General features: G+C 37.5%; 1 protein-coding gene across 2 annotated transcripts in view; it reads right to left on the minus strand.

Annotated features, from left to right (window-relative positions):
* Positions 1-21,013, minus strand: part of LOC128642519 (guanylate-binding protein 3) — a 73,726-nt gene that overhangs the window by 9,044 nt on the left and 43,669 nt on the right. For both annotated transcript variants that reach the window (XM_053695300.1, XM_053695301.1), the window contains 3 exons: positions 19,325-19,599; positions 18,047-18,256; positions 2,109-2,190 (listed from right to left, as the gene is read on the minus strand). In XM_053695300.1, coding sequence (XP_053551275.1) covers positions 2,109-2,190; positions 18,047-18,256; positions 19,325-19,599 — 567 coding nt within the window. The remainder of the gene's footprint in view (positions 1-2,108; positions 2,191-18,046; positions 18,257-19,324; positions 19,600-21,013) is intronic.

A 21,013-nucleotide genomic window follows, 5' to 3' on the forward strand; every position in this document is an offset into this window, starting at 1 on the left:
TCTAATTTGTTTCATTCTCTTGGTATCATTTCTTGAAGGAGCAGCAATGCACTAATGGTTTCTAACTGAACACATGGGTGAGCCAATCACAGTCGGTGTATATATGCAGCCACTAATCAGCAGCTAGAACCTAGGTTCTCTGCTGCTCCTGAGCTTGCCTAGATAAACCTTTCAGCAAAGGATAACAAGGTGGCACTTTAACATGTATTTATTTATTTATGTTTTATTAGATGTTCCTGTACTGAGAAAAAAATATGCTTTTGTTTTTATTTATTAAAGGAATGTCCCTCTCGGCTAACAAATCATTGTTGTTCTGTTTAATCCACCAGCTGCACTTCCTGTTAAAGGGACATTCCAGTCAAAGTATAAATGTACATAGATTTATTGCATCTTTGAATAGAAACATATCTGGAATATAAATGTATTGGCAAAATGCTTCTATTAAGAGTTATCGCTTTTTAGTGTTAACATTTTTCTCTGCACGTGCATGTGAAGCATAGCTTGATATTTTCACTGCACCCACATTTTAAATAATGCAGCTGCTCGGATCATCACTGGGGCTTGTATTATGTCAGCAATTAACAAATTGAGTCATTACCAGATGGTACAAGCACCTTAGGCTCTCTGAACAAGTGTTGTGTATAAAATGCTGGTGCACGGTGCATACTTAAATACACTTCTGAAACAGCTATAGCTTTTATTAGAAGCCTTTTTGCTAATGCATGTGTATTACAAAATTGCTTCTGTTCAATACAGAAATGCACCCATGTGGTTTCCAATTTTTGTTGGAATATCCCTTTAACTTAAAAAAAAAAGAACATTACCTTAAAGGGACAGTAAATGTGAATTTTTTAGATACTTTTTTTTCTGTATTATGGCTTTAAATGCTTCCTGGATGTTTCATTTATATGCAGAGCTACCTTATGATATTTTCCCTCTAGCAGGGTTCTATTTACATGAGTGTGTCGGCTGGATGTCTGCAGCTTGGCGCGAGCGAGCACTCTTGTAAATGAATGGAGCGATTGAGAATCATTTCATTGGCTGAACTGCCCCGGCACAGAATAAAAAAATGCTGCGGGCACAGGGATAGTCAGAGAGTCTGCTATGAGGCACATTCTAAGGTGAGTTTTTTCTATTAAATTGAAGATCTGCATAATTAATAAATAAACATAACGGACGCATTTAAAGCCAGACACTGTAAAAAAAAAAAAAAGAGAGAATTATAAAATAATGTTTACTGTCCCTTTAAGATTTTCTTACACAAAACAGATTTTTACCTAGGGCTGTATTATTTGCATGGTGATAGATTTAGAGGTTTTTGCTGTCCATTTAATGGCTGTTTCTGCTAAAGGACCAGTCAACACAGTAGATTTGCATAATCAACAAATGCAAGATAACAAGACAATGCAACAGCACTTAGTCTGAACTTCAAATAAATAGCAGATTTTTTTTCTGACAATTTTAAAAGTTATGTCTATTTCCACTCCCTTGTACCATGTGATAGCAATCAGCCAATCACAAATGCATATACGTACCATGTGACTGGCATCAGCCATTTACAAATGCATACACGTACCATGTGACAGCCATCAGCCAATCACAAATGCATATACACTTATTCTGTGAATTCTTGCACATGCTCAGTAGGAGCTGGTGGCTAAAAAGTTTAAATATAAAAAGACTGCACATTTTTTTAATGGAAGTAAATTGGAGCGTTGTTTAAAGTTGCTGCTCTATCTGAATAATGAAAGTTTAATATTGACTTGAGTGTCCCTTTAACGTCAGCCATCCCTTCACTTTTATCTGTTCCTATGTAAGCAACATTAGTCTGTGTGTAAACAGGAAGTCATCATATGTGGGATTTAAATCATAAATACAAAAGCACAAAATGTAACAAGCTGTAACCTTTGCTCTATTAAATAAAGAGAATTTGTCAAATCAGTAGCATATTTAGGTTTTGTGCTGCCCAGGCAACTGAGTAATAGTTTTACCTTATTTACTGTATATTTATGTCACATGAGCGCACGCACCAGTATACGTCTTGTGTATTCAATTTAACCAGCATTTACATTAATAACACAAGTGACAAATGTTAGACATTAACTAACCTGATTTTGCTTTATCACATTGAATAATCATCATTTCCACATCCTCCAATGACTTCACAAACTGCTGTAGAACCTCTTCAGCCTACAGCAGATGCACAGAGCAAATAAATGAGAAGTTATTTAACAAGATTACGATAGGTGTCCTTCTGCCGACTGTTTTTATCATGTGAGTATGTTTAAAGGCCGTTAGTGATACAATTAAATGCTTGTATTGGTTGCAGCATCTTGTTTTATCACTAGCGACTAGGGATGGGCGAAAGCGCCTAGATCAAAATTAAAATTTTAGAAAGAATATTCCTTTGTATATTCATTTTACAAAACTTCAGACCGTGTTAACTTCTACTCACCATAGACTTTAATGGAGTGCGCTGAAGGGAAAAAAACACTCTACCCTGACTGCCTTTAACCAAGTGCGCTATATCCGACATGAATTATAAATATTTTATATTCCAATGTTCTTCAAATAAAAGAAAATCTTGTATTTATTTGTAGATATGCATTTTATATATATATATTTATATATATATATATATATATATATATATATATATATATATATATATATATATATATAAAATAAGTTCAAAGGGAATTGCACTCTCACCGTGTATATAATGTACCAGGGTGTCAGGAGCATAGATATAGAGTAGGGTTGGGTGTGTGGGTGGTGGGTTTTAATGTTGGGGGGGTATTGTATTTTTTTTTTACAGGTAAAAGAGCTGATTACTTTGGGGCAATGCCCCGCAAAAGCCCTTTTAAGGGCTATTTGTAATTTAGTATAGGGTAGGGAATTTTTTTTTATTTTGGGGGGCTTTTTTATTTTATTAGGGGGCTTAGATTAGGTGTAATTAGTTTAAAATTCTTGTACTTATTTTTTTATTTTCTGTAATTTAGTGTTTGTTTCTTTTTGTACCTTAGTTAATTTTATTTAATTGTATTTAATTGTAGGTAATTGTAGGTAATTTATTTAATTTATTTAATTGTAGTATAGTGTTAGGTATAATTGTAACTTAGGTTAAGATTTATTTTACAGGTAATTTTGTCTTTATTTTAGCTAGGTAGTTATTAAATAGTTAATAACTATTTAATAACTATTGTACCTAGTTAAAATAAATAGAAAGTTGCCTGTAAAATAAAAATAAATCCTAAAATAGCTACAATGTAATTATTAGTTATATTGTAGCTATCTTATGGTTTATTTTATAGGTAAGTATTTAGTTTTAAATAGGAATAATTTATTTAATTGTAGTTATTTTATTAAGATTTATTTAAATAATATTTAAGTTAGGGGGTTGTTAGGGTTAGGCTTAGATTTAGGGGTTAATACATTTAATATAGTGTCGGCGACGTTGTGGGCGGCAGATTAGGGGTTAATAAATGTAGGTAGTTGGCGGCGATGTTAGGGATGGCAGATTAGGGGTTAATATAATTTAACTAGTGTTTGTGAGGCGGGAGAGCTGCAGTTTAGGGGTTAATACATTTATTAAAGTGGCGGCGATGTCCGGTCGGCAGATTAGGGGTTAAATAATTTTATTATAGTGTTTGCGATGTGGGGGGGCCTCGGTTTAGGGGTTAATAGGTAGTTTATGGCTGTTAGTGTACTTTTTAGCACATCAGTTAAGAGTTTTATGTTACGGTGTTAGCCCATAAAACTCTTAACTACTGACTTTTAAATGCGGTAGGAGTCTTGACAGGAGAGGGTGTACCGCTCACTTTCTCCAAGACTCATAATACCGGCATTAGGCAAATCCCATAGAAAAGATAGGATACGCAATTGACGTAAGCGGATTTGCGGTATGCTCGAGTTGCGGAAAAAAGTGAGCAGTACACCTGTACCTGCCAGACTCGTAATACCAGCGGGCTTTAAAAAGCAGCTTTGGAACCTCTCAACGCTGCTTTTTAAGGCTAACGCAGAACTCGTAATCTAGCCGAATGTGTTTAAATAGCATATAACCCCGCCCCCAGGAAGTGACACAATTATCAGTATCCATAGGAACCATCATAATCATGAATGAATATGGAAAAGCAATTAGACCAATATCAAGATATAGTAAGTGGAACTGTGCAATGCAGTTATGTTACTATTATTATTTCAAGCATATTTATTTGTTCACTATATGGTAAGAGTCTAACTATACACCTACTGTTTTAGAGATAGAAGGATCAGGTTTAGTGTATAACATTACATACGGCCGACTACTGATTCATTTCAACCTGTAACAAACACTTACTATATCTTGATATCGGTCTAATTGCTTTTCCATATTCATTCATTGTGCCCTAATATAACACTATAATAGCACTTCATATGAATATCAATGCAATTTCACTTTTGATGAATGTATATACAATACACTGCTTTTTATGTATATCTCATGATTATGATGGTTCCTATGGATACTGCTAATTGTGTCACTTCCTGGGGGCGGGGTTATATGCTATTTAAACACATTGTTTGATTCACTGTTTGGTCTGATGAAGGGGACGGTTGGCTCCCCGAAACGTCACTGCACAAAATACATTTTTGTTTGCTACAGGTCCAGAGAGTGCAGTCCTATAACTTAGAAGTGTATATATATATATAATGTTTTTGTTTTATAAAATATATATATATGTATATATATATATAGGCATAGGTATATACAGATATATATATATATATATATATATATATATATATATATATATATATATATATATATCAATTTAAAAATACTTAGAACAGTTTCCTCAATGTAAAGAACACTGGAATGTAAAATATGTAGATACACAGTAAAAAATTTTATTAAATAATAATATTGGCTACAAATGATTTTTCTTGTTATTGTCAGGTATACAACTGTAAAGGGCTCAAATGTGTTTTTATATTTATATATATATATATATATATATATATATATATATATATATATATATATATATTAACACAGATCTTTGCAAATCACTGATTTTATATGGGTTTATATGCAGTAGAGGACAATATAGTTTTAGTTTTCAAAACTATTTTCTTCCAAACACCAAGGTGACTTTAACAGTAGCATACAGTTTGTTCACAGGTAAGGCAAAAGGAACAGGGTTATTGTCTGCAGAAGCTTCCAAAACAACAAGTCTCTGCCTCTGTCTGCAGCAACACAAATGCCCTTTACAGAACTGTATCAGCAAACCTTTAACTATATAATATTTTAACCACACAACACATCAGGCCTCCTGGCTGTAATCTACTGTACTTAGCTAGTGAAGTGTAATTTATTAAACTTGCACTAGACCTATCCCTTTCCTTGCTAACTCATGTCACTAACTGTATTTCTAATATTTTATCTTGGATGTCCTCTCACTACCCTAAGCTAACTCTCACTAAAACTTTTTTCCTTTATTTCCCCTCTTTTTCCAAAATCATGAACCCGTAACTTTCTATAACAGTCAATAATAACATTGATACCCAAACCCTTTATATCCAGTACCTTAGGGTTACACGCTCATGTCATTCATTCACTTCTCACATCCAGTCTTTGACCAATTCCTGCCATTTCCACATTAAAAATGTGCCACTTCCTCAACAAGATACAAAGATTTAATGTACTCTCTCATCATTTACCACCTTGACAATTGCAACTCCATCATCTCTAGTGTCCCTGGCTGCCATCTATCTACTTACAAACCATAATGAATGTCACTGTTTGGTTGATCTTCTTAACATATCACTCCTCATCTTCTTCACCTCTCTGACAATCCTTTCACTGGCTTCCTCTGGCCTCCAGAATAAAACACAAAATCCTTACCCTAACATTCAAGGCCCTCAATAACACTACTCCCCCCTATATCTCTGACCTTATCTCGAGATACTCTCCCTCCCAACCCCTACACTCTGCTCATCATCTCCTTTTCTCATCTCTTGTTACCTCCTCACATTCTCATCTACAGGACTTCTCCAGAATGGCATCTACCTTGTTAAAGTCTTTGCCTTGCTCCACAAGAATTTCCTCTATTTTTAAAAGATTCAAGTGCTCCTTAAAGACTCTATTGTTCAGGGATGTATATATACAGTCATGGCCAAAAATATTGGCATCCCTGCATTTCTGTCAGATAATGCACCACTTCGTCAAGAAAATTGTTGCAATTACAAATGTTTAGGCATTCTCATGTTTATTTATTTTGTTTGTATTGGTATGATGCAAAAAAGTGAGAAAAAAAAAGCCAAACCTGACATATTCCACGCAAAACTCCAAAAATGGACTGGACAAAATTATTGGCACCTTCTCAAAATTGTAAGAAATAATTGCATCAATTGTGTGATGCTCCTGCAATTTGTAACTAAACTCACCTGTATCAATTAACAGGTGCTGACAATATAGAAATCACACCGGCAACCAGTTAAAATAGTGAAAAATGGATTCAACCTTTCGGTTGTGTGTCTCTTTGTGCCACACTGAGCAGGGAGAAGAGAAAGAGCAGCAAAGAATTGTCTGAGGATTTGAGAACACAAATTATGGAAAAGCATGGACAATCTCAAGGTTACAAGTCCATCTCTATAGATCTTTTTTTGATAAAAAAAAATCAAACCGATGGTCACTCAGGACCCACGAGAAACAAATAAAAGATTAAATGCAAGATAAGATCACAATTCTCTGTTATTGCATTTTACTATTTTACCTAAAAAGGAAGACAAATAATCACATAAAACAAAAAGAAAAAGGGAAAACAATCAAACCACTTCCCCCCAATCTCCCCTCCCCCATCACCCCTCCACGATCTATCAGGCATTGCCGAGCCATGTGCTGGGTAAATGTAGTTGAACATATGCAGTTTTCATTAATGGTTTAACTAAGGTAATTTGAGCAGAGACTGGGAGAAATAAAATAAACACTTTCCAGTGCTTAAAAAATAGTTCTAGTCGGGCATCAGTCGGATTTTGTAGATTATATTGTTCTAGCAGACATTGAGAAACCAAGGCATTCTTAAGTTCTTTCAAGTTAGGTGCTGATTGGGACTTCCATGATCTCAAAATTAGATTTCGGCCAAGGAATATAATTGTATTAATTAACTTTAAATTTCAAAAAGATCCTTGAAATTTAACTAAAAAAATATTTCCATCAGCTGAATATAATAATCTAACTGTAGAGTTGCATTCATCCAATACATTACTTTAGCCCAGAACTGTCTGATTTTTGGGCAGGCCCAGAAGCAATGTAAGAGATCTGCAGTGGGAGCACAGCATCTAGAGCATAAAATACTTGTCTTATACCAACTAGATAATCTCGCCGGGGTCAAGTATGTCATTGAAGTTATTTTAATCTGCGATTTTCTCCACGCCTTCAGAACCCAGCTTTTCTCTGTTAATTTAAAGGTATCCATTATTACCTGTCTATCTATATCTGGGAAGAATTTAATCCATTTAGAAACTATATATTCTACTAGCTCTGCAGAGGGCCGTTGATTGAGGAGTGAATAAAGAGGAGAAATGGAATATAGACCCATTTGATAAACATTAATCCTGGTCTGTAAGTCTCGAAGTGACCAATACACACCATACCTTTGTTTTAATTCAAAGGCGAAATGTCTTATCTGTAAATAGGCGTAAAAATATGTATCTGGGAGCCCAATTTGGTTACGTAGCTCAGCAAAAGTTAAAGGGGCTAAATCTGAGTCTAGCATTTGTATAAAGGCTGTGACACACTGCAAGCGCATGCGGTGCGAGGCAAAGCAGCTGCTTCGCTTCGCGTCGCATCACTTCTGAAGTTCAGGTATTTCATCTCTGATCGCTCAGCTACGCGACCTGATGCAGCAGATTGCTCAGAGATGAAAAGGCAGGACACACTGAGCGCGCACAGCCGCATCTACACACTGCGCACCGCTCCGCTTGCAGTGTGTCACAGCCTTAATGTAATTCAGGCCTTTAAAAGACCATTGTCTGAAAATCCAATCTGTTAAACCTGGCATAAAGATTGGATTACCTGTAATAGATAAAAATTTAGAGACATAGGGAGAACATCCCGTTTCAACGCAAAGCTTTTGCCAAGCTGTAGGGATCGGGATGTTCTGTATTAAATAGAATCATTTCAGAAAAAGTATCATTTTTATTAACATGACCCGGGCTGTTAAGGAAATGGGAAGATTTACCCAATCCTCCATCTTTTTCTTACATTCCACTCATCTGGGTTAGGACTTAATGCCAAGATAGGTAATCTGCAAGGTTTCAATAAATGGATGCTTGATACTGTGATCCTTTTTTTTTTTATATTTTTTATTTGGATTTTCAAGTTTAGTAAACAACAAAACAACAATGTACTTTGCAAATGTCTTACAACTTACACAGCAATAATAAAAAAAGTACATAGTCGTAGAAACAAACAAATTGAATATGGGGCCTATTTAACAAAGGTCTTGCGGACCTGATCCGACAATGCAGATCAGGTCCGCAAAACCTCGCTAAATGCAGAGAGCAATATGCTCTCCATATTCAGCATTGCACCAGCAGCTCACAAGAGCTGCTGGTGCAACGCTGCCCCCTGCAGACTCACGGCCAATGGGGCGCCAGCAGGGGGGTGTCAATCAACCCAATTGTACTCAATCAGGTTGATTTCTGGCGATGTCTGTCCGCCTGCTCAGAGCAGGCGGAAAGCGTTATGGAACAGAGGTCTTTGTGACCGCTGCTTCATAACTGCTGTTTCTGGCGAGTCTGAAGTCTGAGTCAACATATGTTCAAGATACTGAGCATGTAGCAATGATTTACATTAATCTAGGTGAATGCCTGGAAAATGAATGCCACTTGGAAGGGAGCATATTGACATAGAAGATATAAAGTCTGTGAGCTCCATTAACACCTTGCGGGAGGAACGGGTCAGCTCTACCAAATCTTCAAACTTCTGTGCATTCTGCTTTAGGGTTACAATAGAGACGCAAGACGCAAGAACTTATATTGACTGCACTGTCAAGAGGTTGATTGCCATTTTCAGAGCGGACTGGATTTCTATCTGCGCTAAAGCACCCATCGATCCGATCTCTCAGCCGCAAAAAATGATGAGGATGGAAGTTCCGGGTCTTTATTTTTTGGGGGGATTAAAGAAATATTTGCGGCTGCAAAATATATTGAGCATTTATTGTTTTTAATAAAATTAAAATTAAATAGTTTCTTAAGGGATGGAGCGATTTGCGATTGCAGGATCCTATAGAATTCAATAGGAAGGCAATCTGACCCAGCAGCCTTATTGCTCTTGGCTATTTTTTTTTTTTTTTTGAGAAACATTTTTTATTGAGGTTGGTAAATATGGTAACAGCAAGTGACCAGTTTACATAAGATAAGTACATAGTCTCATCAGTCATTGAGAAGTGACAACAGTAGATATTGATTTTTCGTGTGGCATTCAATGTTATCTAACGAGAGAGCTATAAGTAAAACACAAACATATAAACTGTATGAAAATATTTAGAACCTCTTTTTCTGTGAACCAAATTCTAATTAGCATTATAGATCATAATATGTTGTAGATGCCAATATTTGAAGAGCCTGGTAGTGGTAAATGTGACATATACGGGGTTCAGAAGTTTGTTAGTCAATCACCTTTAGTGAGTGGGAAGCAAAGGATTAATTAGATGGCGAGCGCATCTACAGGTATGAATGGGTAGTAATATGGTTTGGGTGGGAGTTGGACGCTATATGTCGTAAGGTGTTAAGGAGGTTTTCCTTAATTAGAAGTTAAGTGGATAAATAGGAGGCTGCAACTTGAGGCAATATGGAACTTTTGTGTTAATATCAACATTGTCACATAGGTCAAGCTATAGTAGGTTAGATGTTAATTAGGAAATGGCTTCCATGAGACTATACTTTAGGTAGTATTGAACTATAGTAGCTGATAACTTAGCTTAAGGTTATCTTCTTATTGAAACATAACAGCCTAAACATCTACATTTTGTGTCACATTTAACGAACATTATAAACCATGAGCTGGTAAACAAATGACATTATATAGAGAAACCATATTTGATGTGAAAGACTCAGGAAAGCTTTAACAATGACATTTTTACTCTGTGACATTAGGCTGCTGTAAGAGTCCCAGCTGTTAAATGAAGTCCTCTAAGGATTACCGTAGTGGGACGTGCATGATACCAAATCAGATTAATAGAGTAGTAGTATGTATGTAGAGAGCCCCATAAACACCTAACACAGGTATCAGTCAGCACAGATGTCTAATATATCCATTATGAGAGAGTGCCACATCAATGGTATAGTTGATAACCATAAGCATAATAAACATTGCCCCTGCCGTAGCAGAATCTGTGAACAACACTAACTATGATGAAGGGCCCTACCGCACAGCCAGGTCATAAGAACTACATTTGCATGCTGAAATGAGATGCAGTGTGTGCAGTATCTACTAGGTGCTCCTAGTTATGGATTTCTAACGATTTATATGTACTTATTATGGGGACCTTAATTGCTAAAATTTGAAGAGAGCTGTAGGGGGAATAGGTTAAATCATTTGGTGTCACTATATGCAGTGTGATTGGTTCCTATGTGCAAGTTCAACTCTGTTAGTTATCTATATTATCTATTGTGTGTTATAGGAATATAAGAAACAGCATAACCATACGAAAGAAGGCCTGACTAGGAGTTCCAATATGATAAGTTGAGTGAACATGCATATGCCTATTACAAATAATAGCATGGTAAGAAAATATGTCCTATGGTCTTGGCTATCTTAAAGGGACACTGAACCCAAATTTTTTCTTTCATGATTCAGATAGCATGCAAATTTAAGCAACTTTCTAATTTACTCCTATTATCATTTTTTCTTCGTTCTCTTGCTTTCTTTATTTGAAAAAGAAGGCATCTAAGCTATTTTTTTGGTTCAGGACCATGGAAAGCACTTGTTTATTGGTGGGTGAATTTATCCACCAATCAGCAAGAACAACGCAGTCAGGCCCATTTATCAAGCTCCGTACGGAGCTTGAAGGGCCGTGTTTCTGAGAAACAGAACTTATGAAGCAGCGGTCTAAAGACCGTAGCTCCATAACCCTGTATACGATCGGGTTGATTGACACCTCCCTGCTGGCGGCCGATGGGCCGCGAGTCAGCAGGGGGTGGCGTTTCATCAGCAGCTCTTGTGAGCTGCTGGTGCAATGTTAAATGCGGAGAGCGTATTGCTCTCCGCATTTAGCGAGGTCTTGCAGACCTGATCCGCAGTGTCGGATCAGGTCCGCAAGACCTTTGATAAATTGGGGCCAGTGTGTTCACCAAAAATGGGCCTGCATCTAAACTTACATTCTTGCATTTCAAATAAAGATACCAAGAGAATGAAGATAATTTGATAATAGGAGTAAATTAGAAAGTTGCTTAAAATTGCATGCTCTATCTGAATCACAAAAGAAAAAATTTGGGTTCAGTGTCCCTTTAATTGCTGCTAAAATCTCATCTTCTGAAATAGGAATGTTAATCTCTACTTCGTGCTCCTCATGTCTATATAACTATCTGAAATATATATATAGAACACTCTGCTAATGTCCACATCATTAGTGAATCTTTCAGTACCACTTCTAATGGCCGCTATACTCTTCCTATTGATTGATTTCGTCATCCTGTCCAAAAATTTGCATAGTTTTTTTACTAATAAATACATCGCGGGCAGTCTTGGCATTTATATAGTTAAGCCAACTAAAATTGGAGTGGTCCCCCAAATATGCTCTGTAGGCATTTTGACTTGGCTAGACATCTGAATCTCTTGTTTAAGTTTTTTTTAAGATGGCACATATATGCCTTAATCTTCCCTCTTAATACAGCTTTAGCTGATTCCCAAAACACATCAGGTCTGTCTTTATGTGAGATATTATAACTGACAAATTCTCTCCATTGCATATTCAACCAATTTTGAAAGTTGATATTGTTCAACAGGTATTTTGGGGAAAAAATGGTCTGATTGGAGGACAGGTGTAATAGGAATGCATTGAGCGTTAACGTAATAATAGCATGATCCGAAATTACTATATCTCCAATATCCGCTCTCCATTCCAAACCAATCAAGGGCTCTGCAATCAAAAACAGGTCAATCCTGGACAGAGATTGATGTCCTTTTGACATACATGTATATGATCTTAAATCTGGGTTCTGCGAGCGCCAAATATCTAATAGCCTCAGCTGTGAACAAAATTTCTGCAGGATACGCACTTTCCTATCCTGTGTAATCAGAGGGGTTTTGTTAGCTCTGTCTAGTATGGGTTCCGCAACTGGATTAAAATCTCTTGCCACTATGAGATTTTGCCCTATATACATATGCAAATGTAATGTCATATTATTCCAAAAATCTTTGCAAACCTTATTAGGGCCATAAATATTACAAAGAACAAATCGTGTTCTATTATGGAGCATCTCTATAATTTGAAAACGACCTTCCAGATCTATAACGGAAGATTCCATTTTATATTCTAAGGTTTTTTTAAAAAGAATTGCCACTCCTCTCTTACGGGAGTTGTAAGGGGCAGCAATGACTTCACCCACCCAGTTAGTCTGAAGCTTAGGGATTTCAGATGATTTAAAATGGATCTCCTGTAAGAAGGCAATCTCTGGTTTTGATTTGGCGAGATGTTTGATTATTGATTTCCTTTTTATTGGGGAAGTTATGCCCCCTACATTCCAGGAAACTATTTTGTTGATGCCATTAGCCTTAGTTAGAAGTGAACGTATGAGATCAGATCTAAGGAGAGAATAGAGAGGAAGGGGAGGAGGTGGAACACACAACGTAAAAGAAGGGGGGACAACGAGCAACAGGAAGGAGGAAGAGGAAAAAAAAAAGGACCTCCTCAAGTCTACATATAGTATCTTAATCCACAATTCTGAGCACATTTTTGAAAGATAATAAATTGAATAATGTTCATACGTATATACATGATACATCTTGAACCACAAATCTGCAGATACATTTGAGACCCATCACTAAGTTGTATAGCCGTCATAGTATGCTCTAGAGAATTAATACCACCCATTGCTAGATCATGTGATAGCCTAGATAAGGGGGAGAGAGAAGAAGAAGAAAAAAGGAAGGCGAGCCCCCTTATATCTACGTATGATACATCCAAATCCATGAATCTAAACACACATTTAGAAATAATACATTGACTATTCTGCATAAATGAATGTGTAATACACCTTAAACTATAATTCTACAGATACGATTGGAACTCAACAATACATTTTATATTCTTTAAAATTTGACCTAAGGAGCTAATACCAAACATTGATATTTTGTGAGGTAGCATTAGAGGAAGAAAAGAAAATATAAACACAGGCACACCTGGGAAAAAACTAAATATAAAACTGAGTCCCAGTCCTGTGTACAAAATCTAAATACCAAAAAATACATTAAAACAAACTCCATTCTTTGAACTAAACAATCAATAGCTCACGGTGTATAGAACATAATTATGGTATTCCCATCTCTTTGCACAGAGAAATAGCTTCATTGGTATTATTTCATGTGTATGAAATTCCTGCCTTAGCTACTAAGAGTTTAGCTGGGTAGACCAGTCTGACGCTACACTCTGCTTTCATAAATTTAGAGAAAAAGGGAGACATTTCTCTTCTTTTAGTAAGGGTCTCGGAAGAAAAGTCTTGGAAAATCTAAATCTTGTGAGTATCAATATGAAGGGCAATACGTTTCCTATGGTATTTCAGGTATAACAGTTTGTCTTGGTAATTAAAGTGCCAGTAAACCTAAAAAATAATGTTATATAATTCTGCATATAGTGCAGAATTATATAACATTATATTAGTGCTAGTTTTTTATTACATAATATATCCGGTATTCTTTATAAAAAGAAAAGGGTTTTCCAGACCCGCCCTCTGTGCTCTACTGAGTGGGTCTGGTTTTCCCTCAGAGTGCATCGGGCCAGCTGTCTAGTCACAGCCCGGCCCAACCACGCCATTACATTCAATGCAGCTCGCTCCTGAAAACCCTCTTCTTTTTATAAAGAATACAGGATATATTATGTAATAAAAAACTAGCACTAATATAATGTTATATAATTCTGCACTATATGCAGAATTATATAACATTATTTTTTAGGTTTACTGGCACTTTAACAAATTTAAAAATAATGGGTCTTGGTTTAGAATCACTGTTATTCTCTCTGAGCTGCCCAATTCTATGGGCCCTTTCTATCAAAAAAGGAGTGGGGGGTGGGATCAAGAGTGACTGAGGTAGAGTGACAGAGGCAAAGATCAACTGATCTTGAAACTCTACAGATTCAGGGAGGCCAATAACCCTCAAATTATTTCGCCTTGACTGATCTTCGAGGTCTTCAATCCGAGATTGCAATAAAGAAATGGCCTTGCCTTGAGTTTAGTTTGTCCTTTAAGTCAGACACCCTTGTCTCCACCTCCTCCATTCTAGTCGTGAATTGTCTAATTTCACATGTCAGATTAGATATCTCTGATTTAATTTCTTGTTTGATTATATCTAAATGAGGTGCAATCATTTTGGCAACTTCAGAGGCCAATTCTGACATGTCATTAAAGCAGATGTTGGATGCCCCTCGTTCTTGAGAAGTATCAAGGGCTGCCTCTGAGTTTTTAGTATTACCTTTCTTGTTCTTATATTTAGGGGGCATAATGGGAGAGGAACCTTCTGGTGGGAGATAAACCTGTCCATTCACTTCTGTGAATACCTGTGAGTTATGGTGTCTAAGCTGATATAAAAAAAAAGAGAAAATACCAGCAGAATCAGCCGAAGCTGAAGTTGTCGCCGCTAGGTGACTAGGGACTTGTGAATTGTGTGTGTGGAACAAAGCAAACAGTGTGAAAAAAAACATGCAAAAACCTTAAATATGGGCTGAATACAACCAAAATACAATACAGTACAATACACTTTTATATGTGTAGGCAAAACTGGGCCTTGCTTATACCCAGTATATCAAGTGCACTAAGTGGGTGCCTAATTAGGAGGTTGTAACCACCTAATACGTAGATATCTTTATTGACAAACACAGTGAAGAAAGCAAAAGTATGCAATATTCTTAATGTGGTGTGGTTGACAATTAGGGTTCCTCCTAGCAGAACCTTGATAAGGGAAGTTTAAATTTAATAGCTAGCCCTAGACTGACAACTATAGGTCTTAAAGCAGTATTTTAATACTTTCAGTACACAGTTCACTAGGGGCAGAAATCTGAACAGAATAACCAAAGTATATCTAAATCTTAACAAATGAATTAGTAGTCACTTATATCCTTTTAAATTCTACCAATAAAGCATTTATATTGATTATATGCCCTCTTCCTTCTCCATACAAAAGACAAAAAGAGTTTAGGGATTAAGACCAGGGCTTATTGTTAACAGTACAATTGTTAAATGGTGTGCAGACTCAACAAATGTATACACCGAACAAGTCCAGGTTTTTAAAGTGACCCTGCCTGTATAGCGGGCTATGTCCATATAAGCATGTATGTTTTACAAAACACTTTACAGTTTCTCAGGACACTGAGACCCAATAACATCAGGATACATAGGGCTATGCTCCATATATATAGTACTTTCCCCAGGGTGAATTGCCCGCCATATGGCCAACAGTCGTCCCAGAGATACAGTGCCCAACTCCAGGTACTGAGGCCGAGAGAATATTCAGCTACCGCTTGGATGCTGTGTTTCTCCTGTAGTCGGCAGGCAGCCAAAATGATATCAACACAGTCAATGATTAATTAAACCTCGCATGAGGTAAACTTACGGCACAGTTTGGTCTGGACTGCGGGATTGTCAGGAATCGCTGGTTAGATCTTATGTCCAGCAGCCGGGAGATAGATCTGTCAAAGACAAAGCGCTGCCGCCACAGCTAACAGCCATCCAGGCCACGCTGCAAACATCAAGAGGTGTGTTTGCATGGCGTAATATGATTGGCTCAGACCTCCGATGCCGGGCACATGCCTTCTTTTTGGAAAACAAGGATTTAGCGTTGTATCCGTCTCCATCCTGCAGGGAGAAGCTGATCACTCAAGCGAAGAGGGCTTAGCTTTACGGAGGGCTGTGGGATTTGCCCATCCCTCCGTTTGCGAGCTGTTGGTCCGACCCGGATTCTTGTTTATCACAATCCCCGGGTCCTGTGTAGATATAGAGAGAGCAAATACCATGGAGTCAGTCCACCGGTTGGATGTGTATCTTATAAATCCATGTAAGGGCCACGCTGTCTGCCGGCTTATTCTTCTTCTGTAGTAGCCGCACAGTCATACGGTCAAGCGCAATTTCAGACTTGCTTACCAGGCTTAGAGTAGCTGCACTTTCAATAGTAGGTATGGTTAACACGGTTTTTTAAGCCTTTAAACACAACAAATGTTCACCCCATGAGCGAGGGAACTGAAAGGAGTGCTTTAGCAAAAAAGCAATGTTATGCCTTGTTAAAACTTCCACTTCCGGGATCCAAAGCCTGCACCGGACCTAACTAGTTAGATTGGGTCAAGGTGTGCTTCAGTAGGCTGGAGAATAACTTTGTTCCCAAAATAGAGAAGCATAGCAGACGGCAGCTATCTGCAAGTTACCTATTCACTCCGTCCCCAGCCGGAAGTTTGAGAGCATCTCTATAGTTCTTAATGTTCCTGTGTCCACTGTGAGCAACATTGTCAAGAAGTTTTCAGCCCATGGCACTGTAGCTAATCTCCATGGAAAATGGACGAAAGAGAAAAATGAATCAAAGATTGCAACAAAGGATTGTTCGAATGGTGGATAAAGAACCTCGATCAACTTCCAGACAAATTCAAGCTGATCTTCAGGCACATGGTACAAATGTGTCAGCTCGCACTATACATCGCCATCTGAATGAAAAGGGACACTATGGTATGAGACCCAGAAGGACCCCACTGCCGATACAGAAACATAAAAAAGCCAGATTGGAATTTGCCAAAACTTACCTGAGGAAGCCAAAATCCTTTTGGGAGAATGTGCTGTGGACAGATGAAACAAAATTACAGCTTTTTGGTAAAGCCCATCATTCTAATGTTTTCAGAAAAAGAAACAAGACTTTTAAAGAAAAGAATACAGTCCCTACAGTCAAACATGTTGGAGGTTCACTGATGTTTTGGGGTTGCTGTGCATGGCATTATGAAATCTGAAGACTATCAAAGAATTATGTGGTGCAATGTAGGGCCCAGTGTCCAAAAATTGGCTCTCCGTCAGAGGTCTTACAGAAGGACAATGACCCAAAGCACACATCAAAAAGCACATAGAAATAGTGTAAGACAAAGCACTGGAGAGTACTGAACTGGCCAGCAATGATTCCAGATCTCAATCCCATAGAGCACCTGTGGAGAGATCTCAAAACAGCAGTTGGGAAAAGGAACCCTTCCAATCCGAGAGACCTGGAGCAGTTGGCGAAAGAAGAGTTGTCCAAAATTCCAGTAGAGAGGTGTAAGAAACTCATTGATGGTTACAGGAAGCGATTGATTTCCGTTATTTTTTCCAAGGGGTGTGCTATCAACTATTAAATTGAGGGTGGTAATAATTTTGTCCAGTCCATTTTTGGAGTTTTGCCTGGAATGTGTCAGATTTGGCTTTTTTTGTCTTCACTTTTCTGTGTCATACCAATAAAAACAAAATCAATAAACATGAGAATGCCTAAACATTTGTAGCTGCAACAATTTTCTGGGCAAAGTGGTGCATTATCTGACATAAATGCAGGAGTGCCAATATTTTTGGCCATGACTGTATACAGTATATATACAGTATACAATATACAGTAGCCTTTTCTTTCCACAGTTCCTCATCTCTTCTGTCATCCCCTTCAACCCCCTTAGCATGTAAGCCAACAAGCCCAGATATTCTGTAGGCCACTTTCATATAATGTGATTTACAAGACTGCAACTCTTGTTAGGGCCTTCTACACATTTGCTCCTAATAAAGTCTTTATTATACGTATGGTTATAGTGATGCTGAATCTAGCATTACATTATAATAATTCCCTATCTCATACCTTTACACCTTTCTGAGGTTTCATGTTGTATTTCTTTATTAGATCCTCTTTGTCTTGGACAAATTTTTTATGTCCTCCAGCAACATGGTACTTTTTTTCTTCTATCGCTTTTGTCAGTTCTTCAGACAAACATCTGATAAGATCTTTACATTTCTTATGGGAAGAAGCTTCACGGTCCTTCCAAATCTCATCTCCATGGTTTTTAATTGTCTAAAAAAAGATATAAAACGTTTTCTCCTGGATGTTATTTATTAGCAGTCGCTATTATTATAGCTGAAATGTATAACTATATAATACAGAGGAGCATTGCTGAAGAACACCGATCAGATCATTTAAGCCTTTTAAAACGATTATTAATAAAAGCTTTTTTATTTTGATCTCATTCTTTAGATGAGGTTGATAAAAGAGACACACGTAGCTCAATGTCTGATACATCACCCCACTTCATAACATACAAAAAGGAATATTTCATTTGAAATCTGTAAAATGTTTATATTTGATAACATAAGTATCCAGAATATTAACTCTCTGGGGCCCATCTATCAAGCTCCTAAGCTTGAGGCCCCGTGTTTCTGGAGAGTCTTCAGACTCGCCAGAAGCACAAGTTATGGAGCAGCGGTCTAAAGACCGCTGCTCCATAACCCTGTCCGCCTGCTCTGATGAGGCGGACAGGAATCGCCGGAATTCAACCTGATTGAGTACGATCAGGTTGATTGACACCCCCTGCTGGCGGCCCATTGGCCGCGAGTCTGCAGGGGGCAGCGTTGCACCAGCATCTCACAAGAGCTGCTGGTGCAATGCTGAATACGGAGAGCGTATTGCTCTCCGCATTTAGCGATGTCTGTCCGACCTGATCCGCACTGTCAGATCAGGTCCGACAGACATTTAATAAATAGGCCTCTTTGACTGTATGTAAAGAATATTGTGGTTCAGTTATAAATCGTCTAATTAGCTGTGGAAAATAACACTTGAGCTGTGATCCACTTCCTCATTTTACAGGGATCATTAAAGGGACAAGAACCTGAAAATGAAATGTTCACAGATCGGATAGAGAATACATTTTTATATTCACTTTAATGCTATTGTCTATTTCTCTTGGTACCCTTTATTGAAATGTGTCTCCTTTCCATGAGAGCATACCGAGGTATGCTCAAGGGCGTGCATGTATCTGGAGCACTATATGTCAACAGCGCGCTCATGTTACGTGAACACTTCTGAGCCTATATAAATATGCTCTATATAAATCATGAAAGTTTCATTTGAATCTCTAGCAGGTACCTTAAGAAGCTCATCAGTCCCACTGGTCTCCTTGGAGGTGAACGGATTCTCTTTATAAAGCCGGAGAGCCTTTTCTTTGGAGATTTCATGCAAATGCTGAAATTCCTTTTTACTGTCCACAAACTTTGATTTCATCTCCTCTAGATACACATTAATAGCTGATTGCAAAGTAGATTTATTGTGTTCTATGAAGATGTTATTCATTTCATTTTCCAAAACAGAAACATTGTGACTGGTTACAACTCTGATATAAGAGTCCACCAGATGTCCAAGAACTGTAAATAAGAGTAAAACAGAACAATACTAAGAGAACATTTATTAGTTCTTAGAAGGCTTCATTGCTAGATTAAAGGGACGTTAAACACTTGTCATTAGGGTTTTGTGTTTTTTTATTCATAATGTTTTTTTTCAGTTTTTAAAATGCAAATCCCTTTTTTTTTATTATAGGTGTTCTATTTTTTTTTATTTTTTTTTACATTTATGTGACTTTCTGACCGCTCTGTGCAGATATGGGTGAAAGTGATGTTGCCAAAACCGGAAGTCTGCTTATTGCTGTGAGCGTGCACACATATAGACATCGCGCTCACAGCATAACTAAAAAACTACTGCTGCTATAAAGTTTGCAGCTATTACCTTCACTGCTAAAGCATATCTTTTGAACCGGCCTCAGGGATCCTCCAACACGCTGTTACAGCTCAGCTCAGCGACTGCTGTCTCATAAATATATTCTGTTATCTTCAACACTAAGCTGTGTCACCTTTCTACCCCTCCCCTTCCTATCCAAGCTCCCGGAGTCCAGCTCAAGCCATACATTTTTTTCTTTCCTATGTCTTTCAGAGTTTGTTTAGATCGGACCCTATTTTCAAAGGGTTGAAGATAACAGAATATATTTATGAGACAGCAGTCGCTGAGCTGAGCTGTAACAGCGTGTTGGGGGATCCCTGAGGCCGGTTCAAAAGATATGCTTTAGCAGTGAAGGTAATAGCTGCAAACTTTATAGCAGCAGTAGTTTTTTAGTTATGCTGTGAGCACAATGTCTATATGTGTGCACGCTCACAGCAATAAGCAGACTTCCGGTTTTTGGAAAAAAAAAATGGAACACCTATAATAAAAACAAAAAGGATTTGCATTTTAAAAAATTAAAAAACATTATGAATAAAAAAAACACAAAACCCTGGCTAACAATCACTGACAAGCCGGTCGTCTCACAGAGCTGTCAGCATTCAGTGAAATCGGCTGCCTGTAAAACAACTAAATCTATGAAGCTCGTTCACAAAGTTAATGAGAACTAGCTTCATAGAAGCGGCAAAGATGTTAATTTCTTTGTATGTGCATCGAGTCTGTATGTTAAAACCATACAACGTGCGTTACAACATGGCGGCTAGCACCGCATTCAGTAGGCGGTGGTTTAGTGGTAACATTCACAATAAAAGATAATTGAGCAGAGGCTAGATAAAAATAACGTTTAAAACTAAAAAAAAATGATTAAAAAAAAAAATAATTACATGAAAACAAAAGGTGTTTAGGGTCCCTTTCAGCTCATAAACTAAGGATGTTTTTTCACATGGAATACATAACAATGCCTTATGTCATAATGATAAAATATCACTGTGTACATCTGGGTGTCTAGAGGGGTAGGCGGGGGGAACCCCCCTGGAATTTTTCTTTATAGCGTCACTATTTTAACAC

This window comes from Bombina bombina, chromosome 11 (genome assembly GCF_027579735.1).
Source record: "Bombina bombina isolate aBomBom1 chromosome 11, aBomBom1.pri, whole genome shotgun sequence".
Lineage (NCBI taxonomy): Eukaryota > Metazoa > Chordata > Amphibia > Anura > Bombinatoridae > Bombina > Bombina bombina.